This window comes from Dendrobates tinctorius, unplaced genomic scaffold (assembly GCF_039654945.1).
Source record: "Dendrobates tinctorius isolate UK_male_01 unplaced genomic scaffold, ASM3965494v1 ptg000059l, whole genome shotgun sequence".
Taxonomy (NCBI): Eukaryota; Metazoa; Chordata; class Amphibia; order Anura; family Dendrobatidae; genus Dendrobates; species Dendrobates tinctorius.
In genome coordinates this window covers 1309275-1336435 of record NW_027361727.1, presented here as the reverse complement: position 1 = coordinate 1336435, position 27161 = coordinate 1309275, and the positions used below count along the sequence as shown (strand labels likewise).

Sequence of the window (27161 nt, the reverse complement as noted above, 5' to 3'; positions counted from 1 at the left end):
AGGAAGGAGCCTACAATATTTGACATTATTACTGGAAGAGGCACAGGATGGGTGACATTATTACTGGAAAGGGTCAGTATGGAGGACATTATACCAGGACAGAGCCCAGGATTGGTGACATTAGTACATTATGGGTGGGGGAGCAACACATATGTGTTTACAGTGTGATTTAAAATGCTACAAAGGCTAATAAATTTGACCAGCAGGTGAGGGCCAAATCTTGCACCAAGACCCATCAGACTCTAGTTCCGCCACTGGACAACCCCTTTACATAGATTATAAATGGTGCATGATAGGTGGAGGGGGCTTGTTACATATTTTGCATTTGAAACAAGGACATGTTGCCCCCTCAGCTTCATGTACACGAATGGTTTTCAGTTTGGTGAAACCTCTAAGAATCTTTAAGTAATCTAGAGCCCAGCAAATTATATGGTGCCCAATGTGCTTCTTCAGGCTGAAATCACCAGTGTGATGTCAGCCTAGTATTTATACCAGTTTTTCGGCATATATTAAAGCTGCAAAAGTGTTGGTACCCCATAGTTAGCGTAAGATGTGTGACTCACTATAACCGACACCGGAACTTGGCATATATTATAGCGGGACAATACTGCAGCTCATAGCGGGTGTATATTTCCTCTTGAGGTGCATGTATAGCCCAAGGATGCAAAGTTATTAGCAGGTGATCCCCTCTTAATAAATTTGCTGCTTGATTTTCCAGAGGCTTTTAAATCAAGACTGACATATGAAACCTCCGTCTCAGTCTGTATGGGAGGGTGCCGCCATACAGGTTCCCTTCGGCTCCGTCGTATACATCAATAAAATTATGTTCATCATTATCCTTTTTTTCTTATTTTTATAATTATATATTACTTTTCCTTTTTTATACCCTTTTGTTTTTAGTGTTTGCCTGTTTATTCTTGCCTAGTTAGCCTTTTTGACTATTTTTGTTTTATTTTCTGTTTTTTATTTTATTTGTTTGTTTCTTTTTAAGTCCTTGTTCTGTTTGCGGAGATTAGTTTAAATCTGAATCCTGCCTGTTAACAGTTTCCAAGCCCCAGAACATTTACCTTATGGTGCTTTGTGGTGCATACTGTACTTATTTATTCATTATTTTCTTGTCCCATTTATTAATCAACTGGCGATTTTGACGCTTCTGCCGGAGAACGATGATGTAATCAGCAGAGCCTTGTGGCAGATCAATAGAATTGTAGGCTGATTGTTCTTGGTGCCGTTTATAGACTGGAAAGCCGAGAATGCAGCAGCAATAATGGGGTAATTGAATGAAGCGGCCGCGGCTCTGATGAATGTCCTCATTGTTTTTAGTTATTTTGGGTATTTTTTTTTTTTTTTTAAAGCTTTTTAAAGAGCTTGTATGGTTTCCAGACAGGAGATGTCTGTGGAGCTGCTCCAGTGTCCATCATCCTGTGGAATGTGACGGTTTGCTCAGAAAACGGTTTTGGCCTCTCAGTAGGAGAGATGTCAGCGGACAGGTACATGGTAAAATAAATAGGGCAGACCTAACAAACACTGCTGGAGCCGGCGCAGAGAGAGATCCAGAGCACATCACAAGCAAGAGGCAAAGAGAGAGTGAGATTTAATGTTCAAAGGAAGAGAGAAGAAAAAAATCTGGCAAAACATTTCCTCCTGCAAAAATGGAAAAAAAAACCAAAAACAAAAAATATTGCTGTATAAACAGGTTACTTGGAGGCAACAGTGCAGACAATGAGGAGACAGTGGTACATGCACACATATCTACACACACGTAAGCACTATATGGAAGGTTACAGTAACAGGGTCAGAGGGCTCAGGTCTTCACGAAAATGGTGACGGTGCATGCACAGATCGACTTCCAGCTGTTTTCAAGAAAATGGCGCTGAGGTGGCGCATGCGCAGAATGAGATCTCGGCCCAATATCTAGCGGAGATCTCATTTTGCGCATGTGCCATCTCTGGCACCATCTTCATGAAGACCGCCGGAGGTCAATCTGCGTATGCGCCGGCGCCATTTTCATGAAGAACTGAGCTGAAGACCCTACCCACAGTCCTGCCCTAAAGCACAGAGGAAACTGAAGTTTATCAGTATGATTTAACAAAAAAAACCAAGCTGCAGATTTTTACACTAAATGTATGTATTAAATCAGTAGGACAGCGCCATTCTGCCCATGGCTTTAGTTTAGCATGGTTGATCCTGATGACAGGTTCTCTTTAATGCCTTTATGTCTCAACTTCACAGGCGTCACTGTCAGCACTAGGCCCGTCCCCATCGTAGTAAACACCTCTGCTCGTTGCGCTGGTCTAGTGTGGGGAGTGTCACCGGTATTTCCTGCTAGACCACAAGTCCTAGATACTGTATGGGAATGACTGGGTATTCAGTGTGCTCATCTCCATTCCCTGAAGCACGGCCCTAGATCACACCCTACATGTATACTGGAAGTAACAGCCCCCAGGAACGGTCCTTTGCTACAGCCAGATCATCTCTCAAGCCTGGTCATGAACTTCTACTGGTGCTGCTTACGGATCTTCTACTGACTGCTCTTTGATCCTTCTGTGGTGATGGTCGCTGTAAGCCCACCTAACAGCTACACAACCTGTCCTGCTATAGGTTCTGGCACCAGCTGCCTCTCCCCGGCCAGGGATTTTTTTAGCTAGTAACTGCGACACGTGTCATCTGACCTGGTGTTGTCTTTAAACTCTTCCTGTGGGAACGTGGGTTCCCACTATAAAGTTCCTACTACTCTATTTCTTTACTTTCACCTTTGACTAGCAGATGGCGGTGTTCGCTTGCAATTACCCAGCTAGACAATCAACTTCTACTGTATTCTTCTCTCGTCCACTTTCTTACAGCACTCATGTAGATTCCACCCAGAGTAACACTGCACTGTCCTGTGCTCACTTTCTCCCACTGCTCTGCCAGTGTTAGTGAAGCAAAATCAAGAGGAACAGTATTGTAGGTCTCACTCAGTGTCAGGGGCGGACATATCATTGGTGCAATCTGTGCAGCTGCATTGGATCCCAAGAGATAAGGGGTCACATTCCCATCCAATGCAGGTGTAATTGTGCATTATGGGGAGCTATTGGACTGCAAAGGGCCCATCTGTTCTTGCACAGGGACCTCTTTGCCCTTGCCGCCAGTGCTGGCACATATTTCATCGTGGCCCTGAAGCATGAAAGTAGGTTTTCCAGTTTTGGAAAACCCATGTCCTCCTTGCTTTAAAAGGAAAAAAAAAAGGAAAAAAAACATGCGCTTCAGTCACCCTCCCCTGGTCTAGCGCCGTGTCTCCACCTCTGCTCCCATTATCTGTTATTCTGTGCAGCGCTGATGTCACACCAACAGGGCTACAATGAATCATTGAGCTCAACAGTTGGTGCCATCTACTCCTGTAGAGCCGCTGAGCTCAGTTATTCGGTACTGTCAACGTGACATCAGCATTGTAAACCAATAAGAAAGCCGAAAAAAGAGTCAAATAATGAAAGGTATAGGGTAAAGTAAAAAACCTTCATTAATAACTCAATGGAAGAGAAGGCACACACTATAGTAAAAACAATGAAAAAATGATAAAATATGATGCATGAATGAAACTACTAGATACGGTACATAAAAAGCCCAAATAAGGAAAATACATCAGGGATTCGCAAATTGAGGACAATGAAAATAGAGTAAAGTAGTTAAATCCCAGAATAAAGTGCTGAAGTGCAAATCACACAAATTGTGTGTATATATATACCATTTTCAAGTCAGGAGGTAAACAACAATATGTACACATATTCTGGTGAGCAAAGGTTCTCTCTTTAATCAGTAATGCATATGAGATATACAGTTGTGCTCAAAAGTTTACATACCCCAGCAGAGGTTTTTTTCCTGTTTTATGCAGTTCAACTACCTTTTCCCATAGACCTGTTGACAATTCTTTTGCTTTCCCCATGACTCACAATCCAGAAACGTCAGTGGTTGGATGAAAGATGCAAAAGTCTGTCTGGATCCCAGAAACTCACTCAGCTTTTATGCACACACACTGATTACAAGCAAACAGGTCACAGGTGAGGATTTTACCTTTAGTAGCCATTCAACCCATTTGTGTCAACCTCTGTGCATGTTCTCAGGCCAAAATCACCAGGGTATGTAAACTTTTGATCAGGGTCACTTGGATGTTTTGAGTTGTCATTATGATTTAAAAAGAGAAAACACAGTAGTTTGACAATAAATGGCTTCACCCACCCACTAACCATGAGTGGAGAAAAAGTTTTGGTGTTAATCATATGCTCTGAAAAAAGGCCAAGAAAGCAAAAATTCTGCCAGGGTATGTAAACTTTTGAACACAACTGTACATATACAGTCATGGCCAAAAGTGTTGGCACTCTTGAAATTGTTCCAGAAAGTGAAGTATTTCTTTCAGAATATTATTGCCATTACACATGTTTCGCTATACACGTTTATTTCCTTTGAATATATTTGAACAACAGAAAAAAAATTAGAGGAAAAAATTACAAATTGTACATATTTTCACACAAAACCCCCAAATGGGTTGGACAAATTTGTCACCCTCAACTTAATATTTGGTTGCACACCCTTTGGAATAAGTAACTGCAACCAAATCGCTTCCTATTACCATCAACAAACCTCTTACACCTCTCACCTGGAATTTTGGAGCACTCTTTTTTTGCAACCTGCTCCAGGTCTCTCATATATGAAGGCGCTTTCTTCCAACAGCAATTTTAAGATTTGTCCTCAGGTGATCAATGGGATTTAGATCCGGACTCATTGCTGCCACTTCAGATCTCTCCAGTGCTTTGTTTCCTTCCATTTATGGGGCCTTCTAGAAGTATGTTTGGTGTTATTGCTGGAAAACCCATGACCTAGGTCGCAAACCCTGCTCTCTGACACTGGGAACTATATTGAGACCCAAAATCCTTTAGTAATCTTCATATTTCTTGATGCCTTGCACACAGTCAAGGCACCCAGTACCAGAGGCAGCAAACAAACTCAAAACATCTTTGTGTCTCCACTATATTTAACTGTAGGTACTGTATTCTTTTCTTTGTAAGCCTCATTCCGTTTTCAGTAAACAGTAAAATGATGTGCTTTGCCAAAAAGCTCTATCTTGGCCTCATCTGTCCACAAGATGTTTTCCCAGAAGGATTTCGGCTTACTCACACACATTTTGGCAAACTGCAGTCTAGCTTTTTCATGTCTGTCAGCAATGGGGTCCTCCTGGGTCTCCTGACATAGAGTTGTATTTCATCCAAATGTTGACGGATAGTTCACGCTGACACTGATGCACCCTGAGCTTGCAGGACAGCTTGAATCCCTTTGGAACTTGATTGGGGCTGCTTATCCACCATCTGGACTCTCCTGCATTACAACCTTTCATCATTTTTTTCTCTGCTGTCTATGTCCAGGGAGATTAGCTACAGTGCCATGGGTTGTAAACTTGTTTTCTTGTGCACTGTGGACAAAGGAACATCAAGATCTTTGGAGATAGACTTGCCACCTTGAGATTGTTGATATTTAAAAAAAATTTGGTTCTCAAGTCCTCAGACAGTTCTCTTCTCTTTCTGTTCTCCATGCTTAGTGTGTCACACAATGCAAAGACTGAGTCAACTCTCTTTTTATCTGGTTTCAGGTGTGATTTTCATATTGCCCACATCTGTTAGGCCTGTTTCACACATCAGTTTTTTTGGTCAGTCAAAATCCGCTAAAATGGCGGATAACGGATCCGTTCCTGTACTGACCACAACGTTTGGCACCGGACCGTTATTTTAACGGATCCGTCAAAGGAAGAATTTTAAAGGAACCGCTGCCTGGAGAAGGAGAGAGAGAGAATTTTTCAGCCGCCAGAACAGAGTTTAGGGTTAAATTTGCGGCTGAGTGAAGTCTTTCAGGCATGCGCAGTGACAAATGTGGATCCGGCCGCTGGAAAAAACGTTGCAAGGTCCGTTCGGACATGTCTGCGGACGTCAAAATTTTGGCAGATCCGCAAAAAAATGGATCCAACGGATGGCCATCCGTCAAGATCCGCCGGTAATGCAACTTAATGGGAAAAAATGGATCCGCCAAGAAAAATGGCAGATCCGTTTTTTTGCAAAACGGCGGATTTTGACTGATGGACACAAATGGATGTGTGAAGCAGGCCTTACTTGCCACAGGCAAGTTTGATCGAGCATCACAGGCTTGAAACAAAAGTTTTTACACACAATTTTGGAAAGGTGCCAACAATTTTGTCCAGCCCATTTTTTTTGTGAGCAAATATGTTCAATTTGCCTTTTTTTTCTGATTTTTTTGTGTTGCTCCAATACACATGTAAGGAGGTGGCAGGGACCTACTTGCCTCCTCTCTCCTACATACCAAGCCCATGCGGCACCCCAATGGATCCCTCATGTTTTGTCATGCTCTGCCTTAATGTGTAATGTTCTGTATATGCTATGTAACTGCCTTTGTATAGTTAGCTCGGGGACAGAAGGAGTTAAGAAGGGGGCCGGTCTAACAGGTTTACAGGAAAGGGATTTCCTGTTCATGCAGCAGAGCCCGGCAGGCTTGCCCGAGGCAGGACGCTCTTCACAGCCCGGAACAGAAAGTACCTCAGTCGGGGGGATACAAGCTGCCGCAAACTGTCGGGCAGTGTGGATGGGCCCTGATGTTGTGGGACTGCCCCCTAACCTGGATGGGAGCTATTGAAACTGTGCAGTCCCAGGAAGTTGCAGGGACAGAGAGCAGGAAACATTGTATTGTTAAAGTAATGTTTTCCCGTTGGAGCAGAACTGTGGCCTGTGTTGTTTTATTGAGTGCTCATCTCTAGTGGCTGGAGTAAGCGTGTGATGGAGGTAACTGACTGTACCGCAGCAGGAATGTGACTTCACTTGTTTGTGTGCAAGGGTGCTCACTGACTGTTTCTTTGTGAACTCAACCATGACTACCACCCCGTGCCCCCTTGTTACACACACAAAGGAAATAAACATGTGTATAACAAAACGTGTGAATTAGCATTAATTTTCTGGGAGAAATACTTCATTTTCTGGAACAATATCAAGGGTGCCAACACTTTCAGCCATAACTGTATAATCCCTTGTAGCAAAGGCACAAAGATACAATCTGCATGAAAAATATGATAATTCCTAAATAATAATAAATCTATAATATAGGTAGAGCTGTAATAGTATACCTAGGAGAAGTCCCAGCAGGAAGTGTGGCACCCACCCCATTGGGAGAACCTGTAGAGTCTCTGTACTGGACCTGGGAAGAGTGAGTAAATAAAAAATTGTTTGTTTCCTGGGACAAAAGGTTTTCTGAAACCTCGTTAAATCATGCCCCAGGCCCTGAGAGAGAGGCCCCTTTCTGTCGATATGCCCTATGTCCAACACCTTTTGAGGAAGTTTTCTCAACATACATTTGCATAGCAAATTAACGGGAACTGCCATGAAGTCTCAGGGTCTGTGCACACGCTGCGGATCCGCAGCAGTTTCTGCTGCGTTGTACAGTACCATTATTTTCAATGGAAAACAAAAACCGCAGTGCACATGGTGCGGATTTTTCAGCGAGGATTTGCTGCGGTTTCAAAACCGCAGCATGTCACGTCTTTGTGCGGAATCCGCAGCGGTTTTACACCTGCTCCATTGTAGAGGTGTCAAACCGCAGGGGAAAACCGCAGGATAATCCGCAGATAAGGCCTGGATCACACTTCCGTTTTTTAAAATCCGTCTAAATCCGTCGTTTTCCGTTAAAAAACGGATCCGCCATTTTTTTGGAGGATCCGTTTTTTTGTCCCATAGACTTCCAATAGCGCCTACCGCGGATCCGTTTTTTCACACTTTGATGGATGCATGCGGATGCCAAAAAACGGATGTGTGAAACAGGCCTAAACCGCAGCAAAATCCGCAGCAGAATCTGCAGCGTGTGCACTTACCCTAAGAGAAGGGGAGCACATTATACATTTTAGTAAACTATGCCACTTTTATCATCCAGAACACAGGGCAATCATATGAACAAGACTTTGACAAGTTTACATTGATGGTCTGACATTTCATATTTACCAAGACTCTCCACTAGGAGGGCCTAAAATAAAAGAATCCACTTTTAGGTGGATTCCATAAGCCCTGTCCCCTCACCGCTAAGCAGAAATTTTTTTCTAAGGGTCCCATTACAGCTGTGTGATCTGCACTGTAAAACAATTGGTGGATCACAGCTGAGAATCTGTCAGACTTTTTGCTATGTAATCTGAGATCAACATGATGTAGGGACAGAAACCCTGACTCCAGCGATGTATCACTTACTGGGCTGCTTGGTGCAATTTTGATAAAAATCCCAGTTTTTTTCTGTTGTAGATGAAGTAATGCTTTGAATGCTGAGCTGCGTATAACCCCACCCACAACCCTGATTGGAAGCTTCCTGTGTACACTGTGAGCAAGCTGCCAATCAGAGGTGGGGGCGGGGTTACACAGACTAGCTGGACTAACTGGTACGAGACACCTAGTCCTGCAGTGATAATCTCCTGCTGAAAAACACTGATTGTACTGAAACTACAGCAAATAGCCTAGTAAGTGACAAATCCCCTATATCATGCTGCTGTCAGATTAAATAGCATAAATCATTGCATTGTCCGCTCTATAAGTGCCAGTTTCTAGTGGGGCTCAGGGATAAGCAGCTGACAGATATCGCTGACACCACTGACCTCAAGTTAATGCAACATCATTATGTACATTATGTATTATACAAGGCTGAAATATTTCCACTTCCCGATATCCACATTCTATCATGAGGGGATCCGTCAGCGTAAATCCAACATACATTTTGAGTTTGCACCAACTGACAAGGTCATAACCCGACAGATAGACAAAGCATTAACCATTCAGAGCTGAATCAGCATCAGTGCTGCATACCTCAAAATATCCATCATTTCTATAGCTTTCCTCAAAGTTTACTGCTAATGGGAGGTTAATGTGTTCACTGCTGTATTAAGTGCATGTCAGGGAACGAAACGCAGCTAGCTACATTGTAAACCCTGAACCAATCACAACATCTAACAAAGCTGCATCGTACCCCATATACCGCAGCCTCAAGAGTGGACATGTCGGCCATACTGATATACTACGTATTACTACCAGAATTACTAACCATATAACAAGAAATGAGAAGAAAACGTTTTATTTGTGGTAGGTAGCCAGTATTATAGGAGTTATATTCTTGTACATAGGGGGCAGTATTATAGGAGTTATATTCTTGTACATAGGAGCAGTAATAGGCTATGTGCACACGCTGCGGGTTTTTCCGCGCGGATCCGCAGGTAAAGTGACCTGCGGATTAGCCTGCAGTTTTGCCCTGCGGTTTCACACCTCTACTATGCTAAAGGTGTGAAACCGATGCGGAATCCGCCCAAACAATTGACATGCTGCGGTTTGTAATCCGCAGCAAAACCGCGCAGAAAAAAACGCAGCATGAGCACAGAGGATTTGAAATGCCATAGACTAACATGGTCTGCGGAACTGCTGCGTTTCCGCAGGGCCAAAAACACTGCGGAAACGCAGCAGAATCTGCAACGTGTGCACATAGCCTTATAGTGGTTATATTCTTGTATATAGGGAGCAGTATTATAATAGTTATATTCTTGTACATAGGGGCAGTATTATAGTAGTTATATTCTTGTACATGGGGCAGTATTATAGTAGTTATATTCTTGTACATAGGAGCAGTATTATAGTAGTTATATTCTTGTACATAGGGGCAGTATTATAGTAGTTATATTCTTGTACATAGGGGGCAGTATTATAGTAGTTATATTCTTGTACATGGGGCAGTATTATAGTAGTTATATTCTTGTACATGGGGCAGTATTATAGTAGTTATATTCTTGTACATAGGGGCAGTATTATAGTATTTATATTCTTGCACATAGGACCAGTATTATAGTAGTTATATTCTTGTACATAGGGGCAGTATTATAGTAGTTATATTCTTGCACATAGGGGCAGTGTTCTAGTAGTTATATTCTTGTACATAGGAGCAGTATTATAGCAGTTATATTCTTGTACATAGGGGCAGTATTAGGCTAAGTGCACACGTACCGGAACTCTCGCGGAAATTACCGCGAGAATTCCGGAATTCCATTCCGCGGGAAAATCGCATTTTAAATTCCCGCGATTTTCCCGCGGAAAAACTAGCATTTTGCAAGCATATTTAGCTTGCAAAATGCTAGCGTTTTCCAAGCGATCTGTAGCATCGCTTGGAGAACTGATTGACAGGTTGGTCACACTCGTCAAACATAGTGTTTGATGAGTGTGACCAACTTTTTACTACTGAGGCCGCCTATGCAGCATCAGTAGTAAAAGATAGAATGTAAAAAAATATAAAAAATGGTGTTATTCTTACCTTCCGACGTCCCGCACATCCGTTCCCAGTAATCCTTTGCGAAAATGCCCGCGATGACGTCCGTTCTCGCGGGATCGCGATGTCTCGCGGTCATTCGCGATGACGGCGCACGAATGACCGCGAGACTTCGCGATCCCGCGAGAACGGACGTCATCGCGGGCATTTTCGCAAAGGCTTACTGGGAACGGGAGCGTGGAGAGAGGCGGGAAGGCTGCGCGGGACGTCGGAAGGTGAGAATAACAATATTTTTTATTTTAAAATTCTATTTTTTACAGGGATATGGTACCCAAAGCCCGGAGGACAGTCTCCTCTCCTCCTCCAGACCGTGGGTACCATCCGCAATTGTTCTGCTTACCTTTTGCATGGTGTGCACAGCCACATGCGGGAAGTAAGCAGAACAATGCATTCCTATGGGTGCGGGATCGCCGTGATTCCGCAAATTAATGAGCATGCTGCGTTTTTTACCGCGAAGTGATTCCGCCACGGTAAAAACCGCAGCATTAGCACAGCATTGCGGAATCCCATAGGAATGCATGGGATGCTTATTTTTCACGTTTTCGCGGCAAAATCGCGTGGTTAAAACCGCCGCGGAAACGCGAAAAAAACGCCACGTGTGAACTCATTCTTATAGTAGTTATGTTCTTGTACATAGGAGCAGTATTATAGTAGTTATATTCTTGTAAATAGGGGGGCAGTATTATAGTAGTTATATTCTTGTACATAGGGGACAGTATTAAAGTAGTTATATTCTTGTACATAGGGGCAGTATTATAGTAGTTATATTCTTGTACATAGGGGCAGTATTATAGTAGTTATATTCTTGTACATAGGGGCAGTATTATAGTAGTTATATTCTTGTACATAGGAGCAGTATTATAGTAGTTATATTCTTGTACATAGGGGCAGTATTATAGTAGTTATATTCTTGTACATAGGGGCAGTATTATAGTAGTTATATTCTTGTAAATAGGGGGGCAGTATTATAGTAGTTATATTCTTGTACATAGGGGGCAGTATTATAGTAGTTATATTCTTGTACATAGGGGCAGTACTATAGTAGTTATATTCTTGTACATAGGGGCAGTATTATAGTAGTTATATTCTTGTACATAGGGGCAGTATTATAGTAGTTATATTCTTGTACATAGGGGCAGTATTATAGTAGTTATATTCTTGTACATAGGGGGGCAGTATTATAGTAGTTATATTCTTGTACATAGGGGGCAGTATTATAGTAGTTATATTCTTGTACATAGGGGCAGTACTATAGTAGTTATATTCTTGTACATAGGGGCAGTATTATAGTAGTTATATTCTTGTACATAGGGGCAGTATTATAGTAGTTATATTCTTGTACATAGGAGCAGTATTATAGTAGTTATATTCTTGTACATAGGGGCAGTATTATAGTAGTTATATTCTTGTAAATAGGGGGGCAGTATTATAGTAGTTATATTCTTGTACATAGGGGGCAGTATTATAGTAGTTATATTCTTGTACATAGGGGCAGTACTATAGTAGTTATACTCTTGTACATAGGGGCAGTATTATAGTAGTTATATTGTACAGTACATAGGGGGCAGTATTATACTAGTTATATTCTTGTACATAGGGGGCAGTATTATAGTAGCTATATTCTTGTACATAGGGGGCAGTATTATAGTAGTTATATTCTTGTACATAGGGGGCAGTATTGTTCAAATCCGCAGCATGTCAATTCTTTGTGCGGATTCCGCTGCGGTTTCACACCTTCTCCATTGTAGAGGTGTGAAACCGCAGTGCTAAAACGCAGGCTAATCTGCAGGTAAACCGCAAGTCTTTTGACCTGAGATTTTACCTTCAGATTTTTACAAATCCGCAGGACTAAAATCTACGTGTGCACATAGCCTTAGGAAGGAGAACATGACTTTTTGATGCTTCCAAATTGGGGAAATCTGCATGTTTTTTAACCTCAAGACTCCCTGGTAATAAATCAACCTAGATTCTCAAAAGGTCTGTAGTTTGTCCCACAGAGGATATCCTAAGGGTATGTGCACATGTTGCGGATTCTGCTGCGGATCTGCTGCAGTTCCGCAGGCATTGTACAGTACAATGCAAAGCAATGGGATTTCAAAACCGCAGTGCACATGCTGTGGATTTTTCAGCGCGGATTTGCTGCGGCTTTAAATCTGCAGCATGTCAATTCTTTCTGCGGATTCCACAGTGGTTTAACACCTGTTCCATTGTCCAGGTGTCAAACCACAGGGGGAAAATGCAGGCAAATCCGCAGGAAAACCACAGGTCACTTTACCTGCAAATCCGCGCGGAAAAATCCGCAGAAGATTCCGCACTGTGTGCACTCACCCTAACACATGTACCAAACACTATGCACTATGCTTTTTGGCTAGTTCTGGACAGGATGTAAAGCCATTTAAATTAAGCAAAGATTTTAAAATGGCATTTGGCCAATCATTATGTTATAAAAGCGCTTCAGAATTCTGTTGTTCCCCTTAAAAACACTGTGACACTTTGAGTTTGCTGTAAACAGATGTAGCTGCACTGAGTTCGTCAGATGCGGCAACCTTTTATCATGTGTCGCAGAGCTGAGTTTGTCAGAAGCAGAGAATCAGAACCTTACTTTTCAGCTGTTACTTTATTTGATGCAGTATAGATGAAACAGATAATACAGCACAAAGGGAAAGCAATGCTTACCTGCCCAGGTCTCAGAACAAGTGCACTCAGGATGCAGCAAACCCATGGAAAAAAGATGGCAGCAACACAGGTGCAAAATACTGATGAGCAACCACTCACAGACTACCAACTCATGGAGGGGGTGATGGCTTAGGCTAGTTTCAGACTAGCGATCTCGGGCGCAGCGCAGGGGCGCAGCGCAGGGCCGCCGCTTAGCTCCGCCCCTGGCCGCGCCTCCTCCGGTCAGCTCCTCCTAGGATCGCATGACACTGCATGTGATCAGCGTACCCTATATTTAGTGTTGTGTACGCTGTCCGTGCTCTGGTATGATTTTGCCGGCGCTTGCGCCCTTTTGGTACTGTGCAGAGCGCACAAAAATGCAACACGGTGCAACGCTAAATATAGGGTACGCTGATTGCATGCAGCGTCATGCGATCCTAGGAGGAGCTGACCGGAGGAGGCGCGGCAGGGGGCGGAGCTAAGCGGCGGCCCTGCGCTGCGCCCGAGAACGCTAGTCTGAAACTAGCCTTAGTATGTGATTGCACAAAAGAGGCTTGTATAGGGCGCTGCTCACACACAGGTAATGTACAGTGTCTGGCTTACAGCCTATTAATGACACCCATAATACTAGATCAGCCGGGCTGCTCAGCACTACCTAAATGCAGACCCATGAGAGCAGACACCTAAGTTTACACGGCCAGAAATGCTGGGCCTCGCTGCAAAATTAAGTGCAAAAAATACATATATATAAATAATGAGATATTGCTCAATATTTTGGCCAATGTACTTGTGCTTTGCAGATGCTACCTAGCTGAGTATTACGTGCAAATGTAGCAGAGCTGAGTTTGTCATTTAGCGCAACCTTATGAAATATTGCAGTGTTTTATCTGTCATTTTTATAGCATTGATGCCAAACCTCCAATATTGCCACAGATTCATCAATTTGTTTTCATTACTTTGTAAAACAACCTGTTGCTGAAAAATTTGGTAGCAGAGCTGCAACATCATCATCTTTTGAGTAACAGTTCAATGACAAACTCGTCCCTGCTACACGTGTGATACTAAGTTTTCCTCTTTTCTATTGACTCGTCAGGCCTGTTTCACACATCCGGGTTTTTTTGCATCCGCATGCATCCGCCAAAGTGTGAAAAAACGGATCCGTTTCCGTTTTGCCGCAAACGGATCCGTTTTTTTACGGATCCGCGGTAGCTGCTAATGGAAGTCTATGGGACAAAAAAACAGATCCGCCAAAAAAATGGCGGATCCGTTTTTTAACGGAAAACGACGGATTGTGACGGATTTGAAAAAAAAACGGAAGTGTGATCCAGGCTTACCTGGTGAGAGGCCATTGTGTGACCAAAATCTCTGCTGATGTGAGAGCCAAGGACAAGGATGAGTGGTTTGCAGCCTGTGACCCAGATTCTCCCAGTTATTTTGTGAGCAGATGAGGGATCGGGAATCAGCAGAGGACTGATGACTTTACTGGCAAAACACAAGCCCCGTCCTGTGCCCGCAAAAAAAAAAAAAAAAAAAGAAGGTTGTCTCTGTAGTCACATAAGAAGCTCAGTGTTCAGGATGGGGAGGAAGGGGGAACCCTGCAAGTTTGTTGAAAGTGTTACATGCCATTAGGTCCAGTGTAAACCATCCCGGCTAAAATTCTTCTGCCTGACAATGGCTCTCTCAGGGCGAGAGGTGTTCTTACTTTAATGGGTGAAAAAGGAGAGCAGAGAGCAAAGCTGAGAGCAGATCCTGCCAGGAGTGAGTGCGGGAGGACGAGGTAAGAGAACGCCTGGGATACATTGTGTTCCATCATCTCCCGCTCAGTGGTAAATATTTACACTAAATGTAGCTTTGTGTTCAGATTCGATATAGATGTAGCAGAGCTGAACTGGTCAATGTCAAGCAATGTCAATGAGTTATCTTGTGCACACTGAGTATTTTTTGCTGAGTTTGTGAAAAAGAAACTTCAATATTTTTTTGGAGAGTTTCCGCTCAGATTCTGCTCCAAAATCTCCTTAAAGACTCTGCATGCACAGACCCTTGGATGGGAAGCCCCCCTGAAGAGGATTCTGTAGTAGTTTTACCTCCAGGTCTATGGGTTCATGTGCTGGATGATGCAGAGTTGAGTTTCTTGTTTGATACACAGTACATTCAGTATTTGACTCCAGTATTTGGAAGCCAAAACCAGGAGTGGGTGATAAATGCAGACGTGGTGACCTGTTTCTATTATACTTTACCTCTAATGGTTCCTCTCCTGGTTTTGTATTATAAATACTGATGTGAAGTACTGACCAAATATTGAACGGCGGCCTAAGGATAATGTATTGAGGTGGCCTGGAAAAGCCTAGATAATACACCCTAATATCACCATGAAGTAGTAGAGGCGAGTTTGTTATCTGTGAACTTCCATATGACTGCAGGTAATCCTACTGTATTAACATAGTTTGATTCCCTTAGTTCAGAACTGCTACATCGACATATAATAATATTATAGAAATATGCAATAAAGCAGGGGTCTGAGAATGTCATTTGTGATCATTTATAGAATTTAGGATAAACTTACTACATTTGCTACAAGGAAGAAAAATGACTTTGAGTTCTGCTACGTGACCAGTAGTCATTTTTAGATGTAGCAGAAATAAGACATTACTTGTATAAATCCAAGGTTCAAAAAAACGAGCGCCAAGTGGTCAGAAGACACATGTCAACCTTGGATTTATGCAAGGAATGTCTTCTCACTACTCATGTAAGTTGTTCGTGGTATTTCCTGAAGAAGGGGTTGTATTAACCTTGAAACGTGTCGAATAAAACCATTGTTGACTTCTACCTACTCCTGGAATTTCATCATTTGGGCAGCGCGGGCAATAATCCACATCCTACCCTGCAGTATACTGTGTTATCTGGTTGATGTTCGACCTGTGGATCTGCGGCAACCTATACCTACTATACGTGCTTTGACTACTGAATACCAGGTGAGCAGCTTTTTTGTAGAAATTGCTGTTTAATTTGTGGGATAAGACCCTATTTGCGCTTTGTGTCTCCCTTTGCTTCAAGTACTACTTGAACATAGCCTGGCACTCATGCCGACTTTGCAGTGTTTTATCTGATTTTACATGGGACTGCAAGTGAACCGCAAACGACATAATAACTAACTCAGCTCTGCTAGATCTCCATAGTAAACAGATTAATGGTCGTCCTGTGTTCTGCGACGTTATGTAATTTTATTGTACAATTATCAGGTCATAATGGTTTCCACAGATCTGGCGCTTGTTAATGATTGGAGTGAGAATTTGTAGAGCAATCATTACTGTCACTCAGAGAATTGTGACCAGGACTGTTAGAAGGCGAGAACAAAGATTTACAGGGAACTGATGAGCAATAAACAGACAGTTTTGGAATAATGACATTATTTTAATTTTAGAGGAAACTTCCGTATCTGGATGTGAACAGTACGGAATGAATGACCAGGGGGTGGGGGACCTTTAATTACATTTTATATAGTCATAAAGTTTTGACTCAGGGCCAAGTTTATACCTTACGTTAGGAGAATTGCGACTATCAAAATTCCTGTTCTTTGCATTACTGCTTTACAGCTGCCCAGTGTAATACAAGAGTTGATTATGGTAGTCTGCGAATGGAGTAAGAACCCCAAACCCAATCTTTTCGCTCAATTGATAGAATACAGACTATTATAAACTACATGCATTATATAGGGCTCTGTCATAATTAGATCTTTTTTAATATTACTGAGCGACAACTATTCAATTTTTAGGTCCCAATTTCTGTACTGATAATCCTTATATTAAATCTGTACAAGGGTAGCATTATAAATGATATCATTCTGCATCTTTGCAGTCACCACTAGAGGGAGCTCACTGCATATGGATTTATACAGTACGGCTGGGTATATCTGTATGTAGTGAGCTCCCTCTAGTGGTGGCTGTGGGTAACAGCTATGACAATATAGTAGGGTAAAAAAACCTGTCATCCAGCTATCTGCACCTATGAAATGCTCTCCTGATATTCGCAGACTATTTTGGCCATAATTTGGTATTAGAGTAATATGTACAGTACAGCTGGGTAGTGTTAAGTGTGTGGGTTTCTGATTATGTGTTTATATACAATAATTGATTATTATTTAAAGAGACACTCCAATTTTCTATAAATAAAGATTAGGAAAAGTTCTGCAACTTTCTAAAATGCTTTGATCTCTAATTCATCAAGCAATTTTCACCAGTTTTGTGGCATAAAACTGCATGAAATGCTGCAAAAGCTGGATGACTTTTAGGGTGTGTGCACACGCTGAGGATTCTGCTGCGGATCCGCAGTGGTTTTGGTCCTGCGGATCCGTAGTAGTTTCTGCTGCGTTGTACAGTACCATTAAAATCAATGAAAAATGAAAAACGATGTGCAGACAGTGCAGAATTTTCCGCGCGGATTTGCTGCGGTTTCAAAACCGCTACATGTCAATTCTTTGTGTGGAATCCGCAGCGGTTTAGCACCTGCTCCATGACAGGTGCTAAACCGCAGAAAAACTGCAGATAAACCGCAGGTCTTTTGACCTGCAGATTTACCTGCGGTTTTTGACAAATCCGCGCGGAAAAATCCGCAGGACAATCCGCAGCGTGTGCACACACCCTTAGTTAGTGTTTTTGTGCTAGTAAGTGCAACTTTTCTGGGATGGGTTGTGTTCAGACGCACCTGAAACAAATCATAATTGTTTACACCAAAAAAGTGGCATAAGTTACGGCATAAAGGTGCTGCAGACCCCCAATGGTCTTCATTTCTTGTAGGGGTGCAGGGGTTTCATATGAATTTGGTACATCTTGCTCCAGAGGAGCATAACGAATGCCAGGCTTGATGAATCGGGGTCTTTCTGATTGACCTTTTCACCGTTTTCAAGATCAGCTGGCTGTCTGTGAATGGAAACAATATTGATTATATCCAGAAGTTAGTTCAGCCTATTCCAGATTAACTCTAACACAGATGCAAGGCTTGTACAGCTAAAACTTGGGAACAAGCATTAAACTCCAGCGACACTGACATGTTCTTATCGTTCCTTCTGTCCTGTTTGTGGTAGACATTTTCCAGAACGATGATGTGCACCACATTAAGCCCAGCAGCTCGGGGGCCGGGCCTCTCCGACATGAACCAATACAGCCAGTGGCTGGCCATCCGCCATGAGGCCAGTCTGCTACCCATGAAAGAAGACTTGGCGCTGTGGCTGACAAACATGCTGGGTAAGAGTTGGTGCAGCACTTTATGATTTCTATACTACTGCATTGCCAAAACAATGCATTTAAATAGATCTATAATTAAAGTATTTATTCTTTTCATATATAGAAATATTAAGTTCAAGTCTGTATTTTTTTTTTACATAGGAAGCAGAATATTGTCCAATATATAAAAGAACTAGCTGAAGAGCCTGGCGCTGCCCGGGCATAGTAACTAACTGTGGATAGTTACTGTATAACAAATTATAATTATCCTCCATCCCATAGCCCCCTGCCCATATACCTATCACACATCCTTCATCTCATAGCCCCATGCCCATATACCCAGAATACATATTCACCATCCCATAGTCCCGTGCCCATATACCCATCACACATCCTATGTCCCATAATCCCATGCCCATATACCCATCATACATATCCTCCATCCCATAGTCGAGTGCCCATATACCCATCACACATCCTTCATCTCATAGCCCCGTGCCCATATACCCATCACACATCCTCCATCCCGTAGTCCCATGCCCATATACCCAGAATACATATCCTTCATCCCATAGTCCCATGCCCATATACCCATCATACATATCCTCCATCCCATAGTCCCGTGCCCATATACCCGTCATACATATCCTCCATCCCATAGTCAGCCATTATGACATCATAATGAGCGGCGGGGCTTGCAACTTATGATGACATCAGCGTCGCCATGGCAACCATTATGACATCATAATGAGGGGCGGGGCTTGATACACACACACTTTTTCCCCAGTATGTAGATAGGGGCAAAATTGTTTGGTGAATTGGAACGCGCGGGGTTAAAATTTCGCCTCACAACATAGCTTAGGACACTCTCGAGGTCCAGACGTGTGACTGTGCCAAATTTTGTGGCTGTAGCTGCGACGGTGCGGATGCCTATCCCGGACATACATACATACACACACTTGAGCTTTATATAATAGATATACTGCCCATATGTACAAGGGCTCCTAACTACTATAAAGTAATACTGCTCCCTATGTTCAAGAATATAACTACTATAATACTGCCCCTATGTGCAAGAATAACTACTATAATACTGCTCCTATATACAAGAATATAACTACTATAATACTGCTCCTATGTAAAAGAATATAACTACTCTAATACTGCCCCTATGTACAAGAATATAACTACTATAATACTGCTCCTATGTACAAGAATATATCTACTATAATACTGCTTCTATGTACAAGAATATAACTACTGTAATACTGCCCCCTATGTACAAGAATATAACTACTATAATACTGTCCCCTATGTACAAAAATATAACTACTATAATACTGCCCCTATGTACAAGAATATAACTACTATAATACTGTCCCTATATACAAGTATATAACTACTATAATACTGCTCCTAAGTACAAGAATATAACTACTCTAATACTGCCCCTATGTACAAGTATATAACTAGTATAATACTGCTCCTATGTACAAGAATATAACTACTATAATACTGCTTCTATGTACAAGAATATAACTACTATAATACTGTCCCTATTTACAAGCATATAACTACTATAATACTACCCCTATATACAAGAATATAACTACTATAATACTGCCCCTATGTACAAGAATATAACTACTATAATCCTGCTCCTATGTACAAGAATATAACTACTGTAATACTGCCCCCTATGTACAAGAATATAACTACTGTAATACTGCCCCCTATGTACAAGAATATAACTACTACAATACTGTCCCCTATGTACAAAAATATAACTACTATAATACAGCTCCCTATGTACAAGAATATAACTACTATAATACAGCTCCTATGTACAAGATTATAACTACTATAATACTGCTCCTATGTACAAGAATATAACTACTCTATTACTGCCCCTATGTACAAGTATATAACTACTGTAATACTGCTCCTATGTGCAAGAATATAACTACTATAATACTGCTTCTATGTACAAGAATATAACTACTATAATACTGTCCCCATTTACAAGCATATAACTACTATAATACTGCCCCTATGTATAAGAATATGACTACTATAATACTGCTCCTATGTACAAGAATATAACTACTATAATACCGCTCCTATGTACAAGAATATAACTACTTTAATACTGCCCCTATGTACAAGAATATAACTACTATAATAGTGCTCCTATGTACAAGAATATAACTACTATAATACTGCCCCTATGTACAAGAATATAACTACTATAATAGTGCTCCTATGTACAAGAATATAGCTACTATAATACTGCCCCTATGTACAAGAATATAACTACTATAATACTGCCCCTATGTACAAGAATATAACTACTATAATACTGCCCCCTATGTTCAAGAATATAACTACTATAATACTGTCTCCTATGTACAAGAATATAACTACTATAATACTGCCCCTATGTACAAGAATGTAACTACTATAATACCGCTCCTATGTACAATATAACTACTAGAATAGTGCCCCTATGTACAAGAATATAACTACTATAATACCGCTCCTATGTGCAAGAATATAACTACTATAATACTGCCCCTATGTACAAGACTATAACTACTATAATACTGCCCCTATGTACAAGAATATAACTACTATAATACTTCCCCTATGTACAGGAATATAACTACTATAATACTGCCCCTATGTACAAGAATATAACTACTATAATACTTCCCCTATGTACAGGAATATAACTACTATAATACTGCCCCTATGTACAAGAATATAACTACTATAATATTTCCCCTATGTACAGGAATATAACTACTATAATACCGCTCCTATGTGCAAGAATATAACTACTATAATACTGCCCCTATGTACAAGACTATAACTACTATAATACTGCCCCTATGTACAAGAATATAACTACTATAATACTTCCCCTATGTACAGGAATATAACTACTATAATACTGCCCCTATGTACAACAATATAACTACTATAATACTTCCCCTATGTACAGGAATATAATTACTATAATACTGCCCCTATGTACAAGAATATAACTACTATAATATTTCCCCTATGTACAGGAATATAACTACTATAATACTGCTCCTATATACAAGAATATAACTACTATAATACCGCCCCTATGTACCAGAATATAACTACTATAATAGTGCTCCTATGTACCAGAATATAACTACTATAATACTGCCCCTATGTACAGGAATATAACTACTATAATACTGCTCCTTTGTACAAGAATATAACTACTATAATACTGCTCCTATGTACAAGAATATAAGTACTATAATTCTGCTCCTATGTACAAGAATATAACTACTATAATACTGCTCCTATGTACAAGAATATAACTACTATAATACTGCCCCTATGTTCAAGTATATAAATAGTATAATACTGCTCCTATGTACAAGAATATAACTACTATAATACTGCCCCTATGTACAGGAATATAACTACTATAATACTGCTCCTATGTACAAGAATATAACTACTATAATACTGCTCCTTTGTACAAGAATATAACTACTATAATACTGCTCCTATGTACAAGAGTATAACTACTATAATACTACCCCTATGTACAAGAATATAACTACTATAATACTGCCCCTATGTACAAGAATATAACTACTATAATACTGCCCCTATGTACAATAATATAACTACTATAATACTGCTCCTATGTACAAGAATATAACTACTATAATACTTCCCCCTATGTACAAGAGTATAACTACTATAATACTGCTCCTATGTACAAGAATATAACTACTATAATACTGCTCCTTTGTACAAGAATATAACTTCTATAATACTGCTCCTATGTACAAGAATATAACTACTATAATTCTGCTCCTATGTACAAGAATATAACTACTATAATACTGCTCCTATGTACAAGAATATAACTACTATAATACTGCTCCTATGTACAAGAATATAACTACTATAATTCTGCTCCTTTGTACAAGAATATAACTACTATAATTCTGCTCCTATGTACAAGAATATAACTACTATAATACTGCCCCCTATGTACAAGAATATAACTACTATAATTCTGCTCCTATGTACAAGAATATAACTACTATAATTCTGCTCCTATGTACAAGAATATAACTACTATAATACTGCTCCTATGTACAAGAATATAACTACTATAATACTGCTCCTATGTACAAGAATATAACTACTATAATTCTGCTCCTTTGTACAAGAATATAACTACTATAATTCTGCTCCTATGTACAAGAATATAACTACTATAATACTGCCCCCTATGTACAAGAATATAACTACTATAATACTGCCCCCTATGTACAAGAATATAACTACTATAATACTGCCCCTATGTACAAGAATATAACTACTATAATACTGCTCCCTATGTACAAGAATATAACTACTGTAATACTGCCCCCTATGTACAAGAATATAACTACTATAATACTGTCCCCTATGTACAAAAATATAACTACTATAATACTGCCCCTATGTACAAGAATATAACTACTATAATACTGTCCCTATATACAAGTATATAACTACTATAATACTGCTCCTATGTACAAGAATATAACTACTCTAATACTGCCCCTATGTACAAGTATATAACTAGTATAATACTGCTCCTATGTACAAGAATATAACTACTATAATACTGCTTCTATGTACAAGCATATAACTACTATAATACTGTCCCTATTTACAAGCATATAACTACTATAATACTACCCCTATATACAAGAATATAACTACTATAATACTGCCCCTATGTACAAGAATATAACTACTATAATCCTGCTCCTATGTACAAGAATATAACTACTGTAATACTGCCCCCTATGTACAAGAATATAACTACTGTAATACTGCCCCCTATGTACAAGAATATAACTACTATAATACTGTCCCCTATGTACAAAAATATAACTACTATAATACAGCTCCCTATGTACAAGAATATAACTACTATAATACAGCTCCTATGTACAAGATTATAACTACTATAATACTGCTCCTATGTACAAGAATATAACTACTCTATTACTGCCCCTATGTACAAGTATATAACTACTGTAATACTGCTCCTATGTGCAAGAATATAACTACTATAATACTGCTTCTATGTACAAGAATATAACTACTATAATACTGTCCCCATTTACAAGCATATAACTACTATAATACTGCCCCTATGTATAAGAATATGACTACTATAATACTGCTCCTATGTACAAGAATATAACTACTATAATACCGCTCCTATGTACAAGAATATAACTACTTTAATACTGCCCCTATGTACAAGAATATAACTACTATAATAGTGCTCCTATGTACAAGAATATAACTACTATAATACTGCCCCTATGTACAAGAATATAACTACTATAATAGTGCTCCTATGTACAAGAATATAGCTACTATAATACTGCCCCTATGTACAAGAATATAACTACTATAATACTGCCCCTATGTACAAGAATATAACTACTATAATACTGCCCCCTATGTTCAAGAATATAACTACTATAATACTGTCTCCTATGTACAAGAATATAACTACTATAATACTGCCCCTATGTACAAGAATGTAACTACTATAATACCGCTCCTATGTACAATATAACTACTAGAATAGTGCCCCTATGTACAAGAATATAACTACTATAATACCGCTCCTATGTGCAAGAATATAACTACTATAATACTGCCCCTATGTACAAGACTATAACTACTATAATACTGCCCCTATGTACAAGAATATAACTACTATAATACTTCCCCTATGTACAGGAATATAACTACTATAATACTGCCCCTATGTACAAGAATATAACTACTATAATACTTCCCCTATGTACAGGAATATAACTACTATAATACTGCCCCTATGTACAAGAATATAACTACTATAATATTTCCCCTATGTACAGGAATATAACTACTATAATACCGCTCCTATGTGCAAGAATATAACTACTATAATACTGCCCCTATGTACAAGACTATAACTACTATAATACTGCCCCTATGTACAAGAATATAACTACTATAATACTTCCCCTATGTACAGGAATATAACTACTATAATACTGCCCCTATGTACAACAATATAACTACTATAATACTTCCCCTATGTACAGGAATATAACTACTATAATACTGCCCCTATGTACAAGAATATAACTACTATAATATTTCCCCTATGTACAGGAATATAACTACTATAATACTGCTCCTATATACAAGAATATAACTACTATAATACCGCCCCTATGTACCAGAATATAACTACTATAATAGTGCTCCTATGTACCAGAATATAACTACTATAATACTGCCCCTATGTACAGGAATATAACTACTATAATACTGCTCCTATGTACAAGAATATAAGTACTATAATTCTGCTCCTATGTACAAGAATATAACTACTATAATACTGCTCCTATGTACAAGAATATAACTACTATAATACTGCCCCTATGTTCAAGTATATAAATAGTATAATACTGCTCCTATGTACAAGAATATAACTACTATAATACTGCCCCTATGTACAGGAATATAACTACTATAATACTGCTCCTATGTACAAGAATATAACTACTATAATACTGCTCCTTTGTACAAGAATATAACTACTATAATACTGCTCCTATGTACAAGAGTATAACTACTATAATACTACCCCTATGTACAAGAATATAACTACTATAATACTGCCCCTATGTACAAGAATATAACTACTATAATACTGCCCCTATGTACAATAATATAACTACTATAATACTGCTCCTATGTACAAGAATATAACTACTATAATACTTCCCCTATGTACAAGAGTATAACTACTATAATACTGCTCCTATGTACAAGAATATAACTACTATAATACTGCTCCTTTGTACAAGAATATAACTACTATAATACTGCTCCTATGTACAAGAATATAACTACTATAATTCTGCTCCTATGTACAAGAATATAACTACTATAATACTGCTCCTATGTACAAGAATATAACTACTATAATACTGCTCCTATGTACAAGAATATAACTACTATAATTCTGCTCCTTTGTACAAGAATATAACTACTATAATTCTGCTCCTATGTACAAGAATATAACTACTATAATACTGCCCCCTATGTACAAGAATATAACTACTATAATACTGCCCCCTATGTACAAGAATATAACTACTATAATACTGCCCCTATGTACAAGAATATAACTACTATAATACTGCTCCTATGTACAAGAATATAACTACTATAATACTGCCCCTATGTAAACAAAGCTGTAAGTACTATGTGACCCCATTATTAGCCAAAAGTTACTGTTCTCTTTCTTGGCTTTACCAACCAACCATGTGGCTGTGACAGACCATTATTTTTGTTAATGTATAGCGTTGTCACACTGAGACACTATACTGTATACTGACAATTTTCCCAAGTAGATCTGCTGATCGCTATGGCTTCTAGTCCATCACATATTCTGCTGTCTCATCCAGTATGTGTCCTTGTGTATAGTGTTAGTTCTTTATGAGAGTCTTAATGTATTTTCCATTTTGCACTTTCCTCCGCCTCGGCGCAGGCTCCTCATTTGCGCTAATATAGGTGACCTGTAAAATATGTCAGGGCTCTGGTTTAGAAACTCGGTACAACCTTCTACAGCCATAAAGAATGGCAAATTGAAAGCTGACACCTAATATATTTTTCATTGGTTACAGATGTTCAGTGCAAAAGTAATTTATTCTCTGAGAGCTCAGACAGGGGAAAAGGCAGAGCTAACATGTACAAAGAAAGTTAGAACTTTGTATGGCCCGTGCCAACAAATTGTATCACTTCCCCTACTAACGGGGGCACGAGAGATCGCTTGGTACAAGAGGCTTACAAAAGTCATGACTCCTAATGTCATCTGCATAGCGGTATTATATAAACATGATATTCCATTATCTACGGGTGCTTGTCACAAAATTAGAATATCATCAAACAGTTAATTTACTTCAGTTCTTCAATACAAAAAGTGAATCTCATATATTATATAGAATCATTACAGAGTGATCTATTTCAAGTGTTTATTTCTGTTAATGTTGATGATTATGGCTTACAGCCAATGAAAGCCCAAAAGTCATTATCTCAGTATATTAGAATACTTTATAACACCAGCTTGAAAAAATGACTTTAAATCCAAATGTTGGCCTACTGAAATGTATGTTCAGTAAATGCGCTCAATGCTTGGACGGGGCTCCTTTTGCATCAATGCGGCATGGCATGGGGGCGATCGGTCTGATTATGGAGTTATCACTTTTGACTTGACTGTCTCCATCATGCTGGAAAAAGATTGGTTCATCGCTTAATTTCTCCTGGAATGTTGGGAGAAGTTGCTCTTGGAGGATATTTAGATCCCATTCTTTATTCATGGCCATGTTCTCAGCCAAAATTATGAGTGACCCCCTCCATGGATGAAAAGCCCCCACACATGAATCCATGGATGAAAAGACCATGAATGGTCCCAGGATGCATTTTACTGTGGGCAGAAACAAGACTCATGTTTGTGCTCCATTTTTCTTCTCCGAACGGTTATTCTTCTTCGAGCACCCGTCTGAAGGCGGCTTCATCAGAGAAAATAAACTTTATCCCGATCCTTTGTAGTCCAGATCCTGTTCTTCCTCTGTTCCTCTGATGAAGCCCTATGTGGGAAAATATGTTTGACCTCTACATTTTCTCGGCAGGGAAGGAGGTAACGGCGGAGACGTTTCTGGAGAAACTGGATAATGGGGCCTTACTCTGTCTGCTGGCAGAGACTCTACAGGGTAAATTTCGAGAGAAGCTTATAGAAACCCAGAAGACGTACAAGGTGAGCGGTCTTCATATCTTATTACCTAA

The 27161-nt window shown here is 39.7% G+C and overlaps 1 protein-coding gene across 4 annotated transcripts in view; it reads left to right on the top strand.

The window, feature by feature from the left end:
* Positions 1-27161, top strand: part of GAS2 (growth arrest specific 2) — a 109155-nt gene that overhangs the window by 9205 nt on the left and 72789 nt on the right. The window contains exons 1-4 of one of the 4 annotated variants that reach the window (XM_073578277.1): positions 14583-14803; positions 15883-15998; positions 18107-18266; positions 27008-27132. In XM_073578277.1, coding sequence (XP_073434378.1) covers positions 18122-18266; positions 27008-27132 — 270 coding nt within the window. In that variant the 5' untranslated portion in view covers positions 14583-14803; positions 15883-15998; positions 18107-18121. Of the gene's footprint in view, positions 1-14582; positions 14804-14845; positions 15999-18106; positions 18267-27007; positions 27133-27161 lie in introns of those variants that run through there. The other 3 variants (XM_073578280.1, XM_073578278.1, XM_073578281.1) reach the window with 3 other exon arrangements.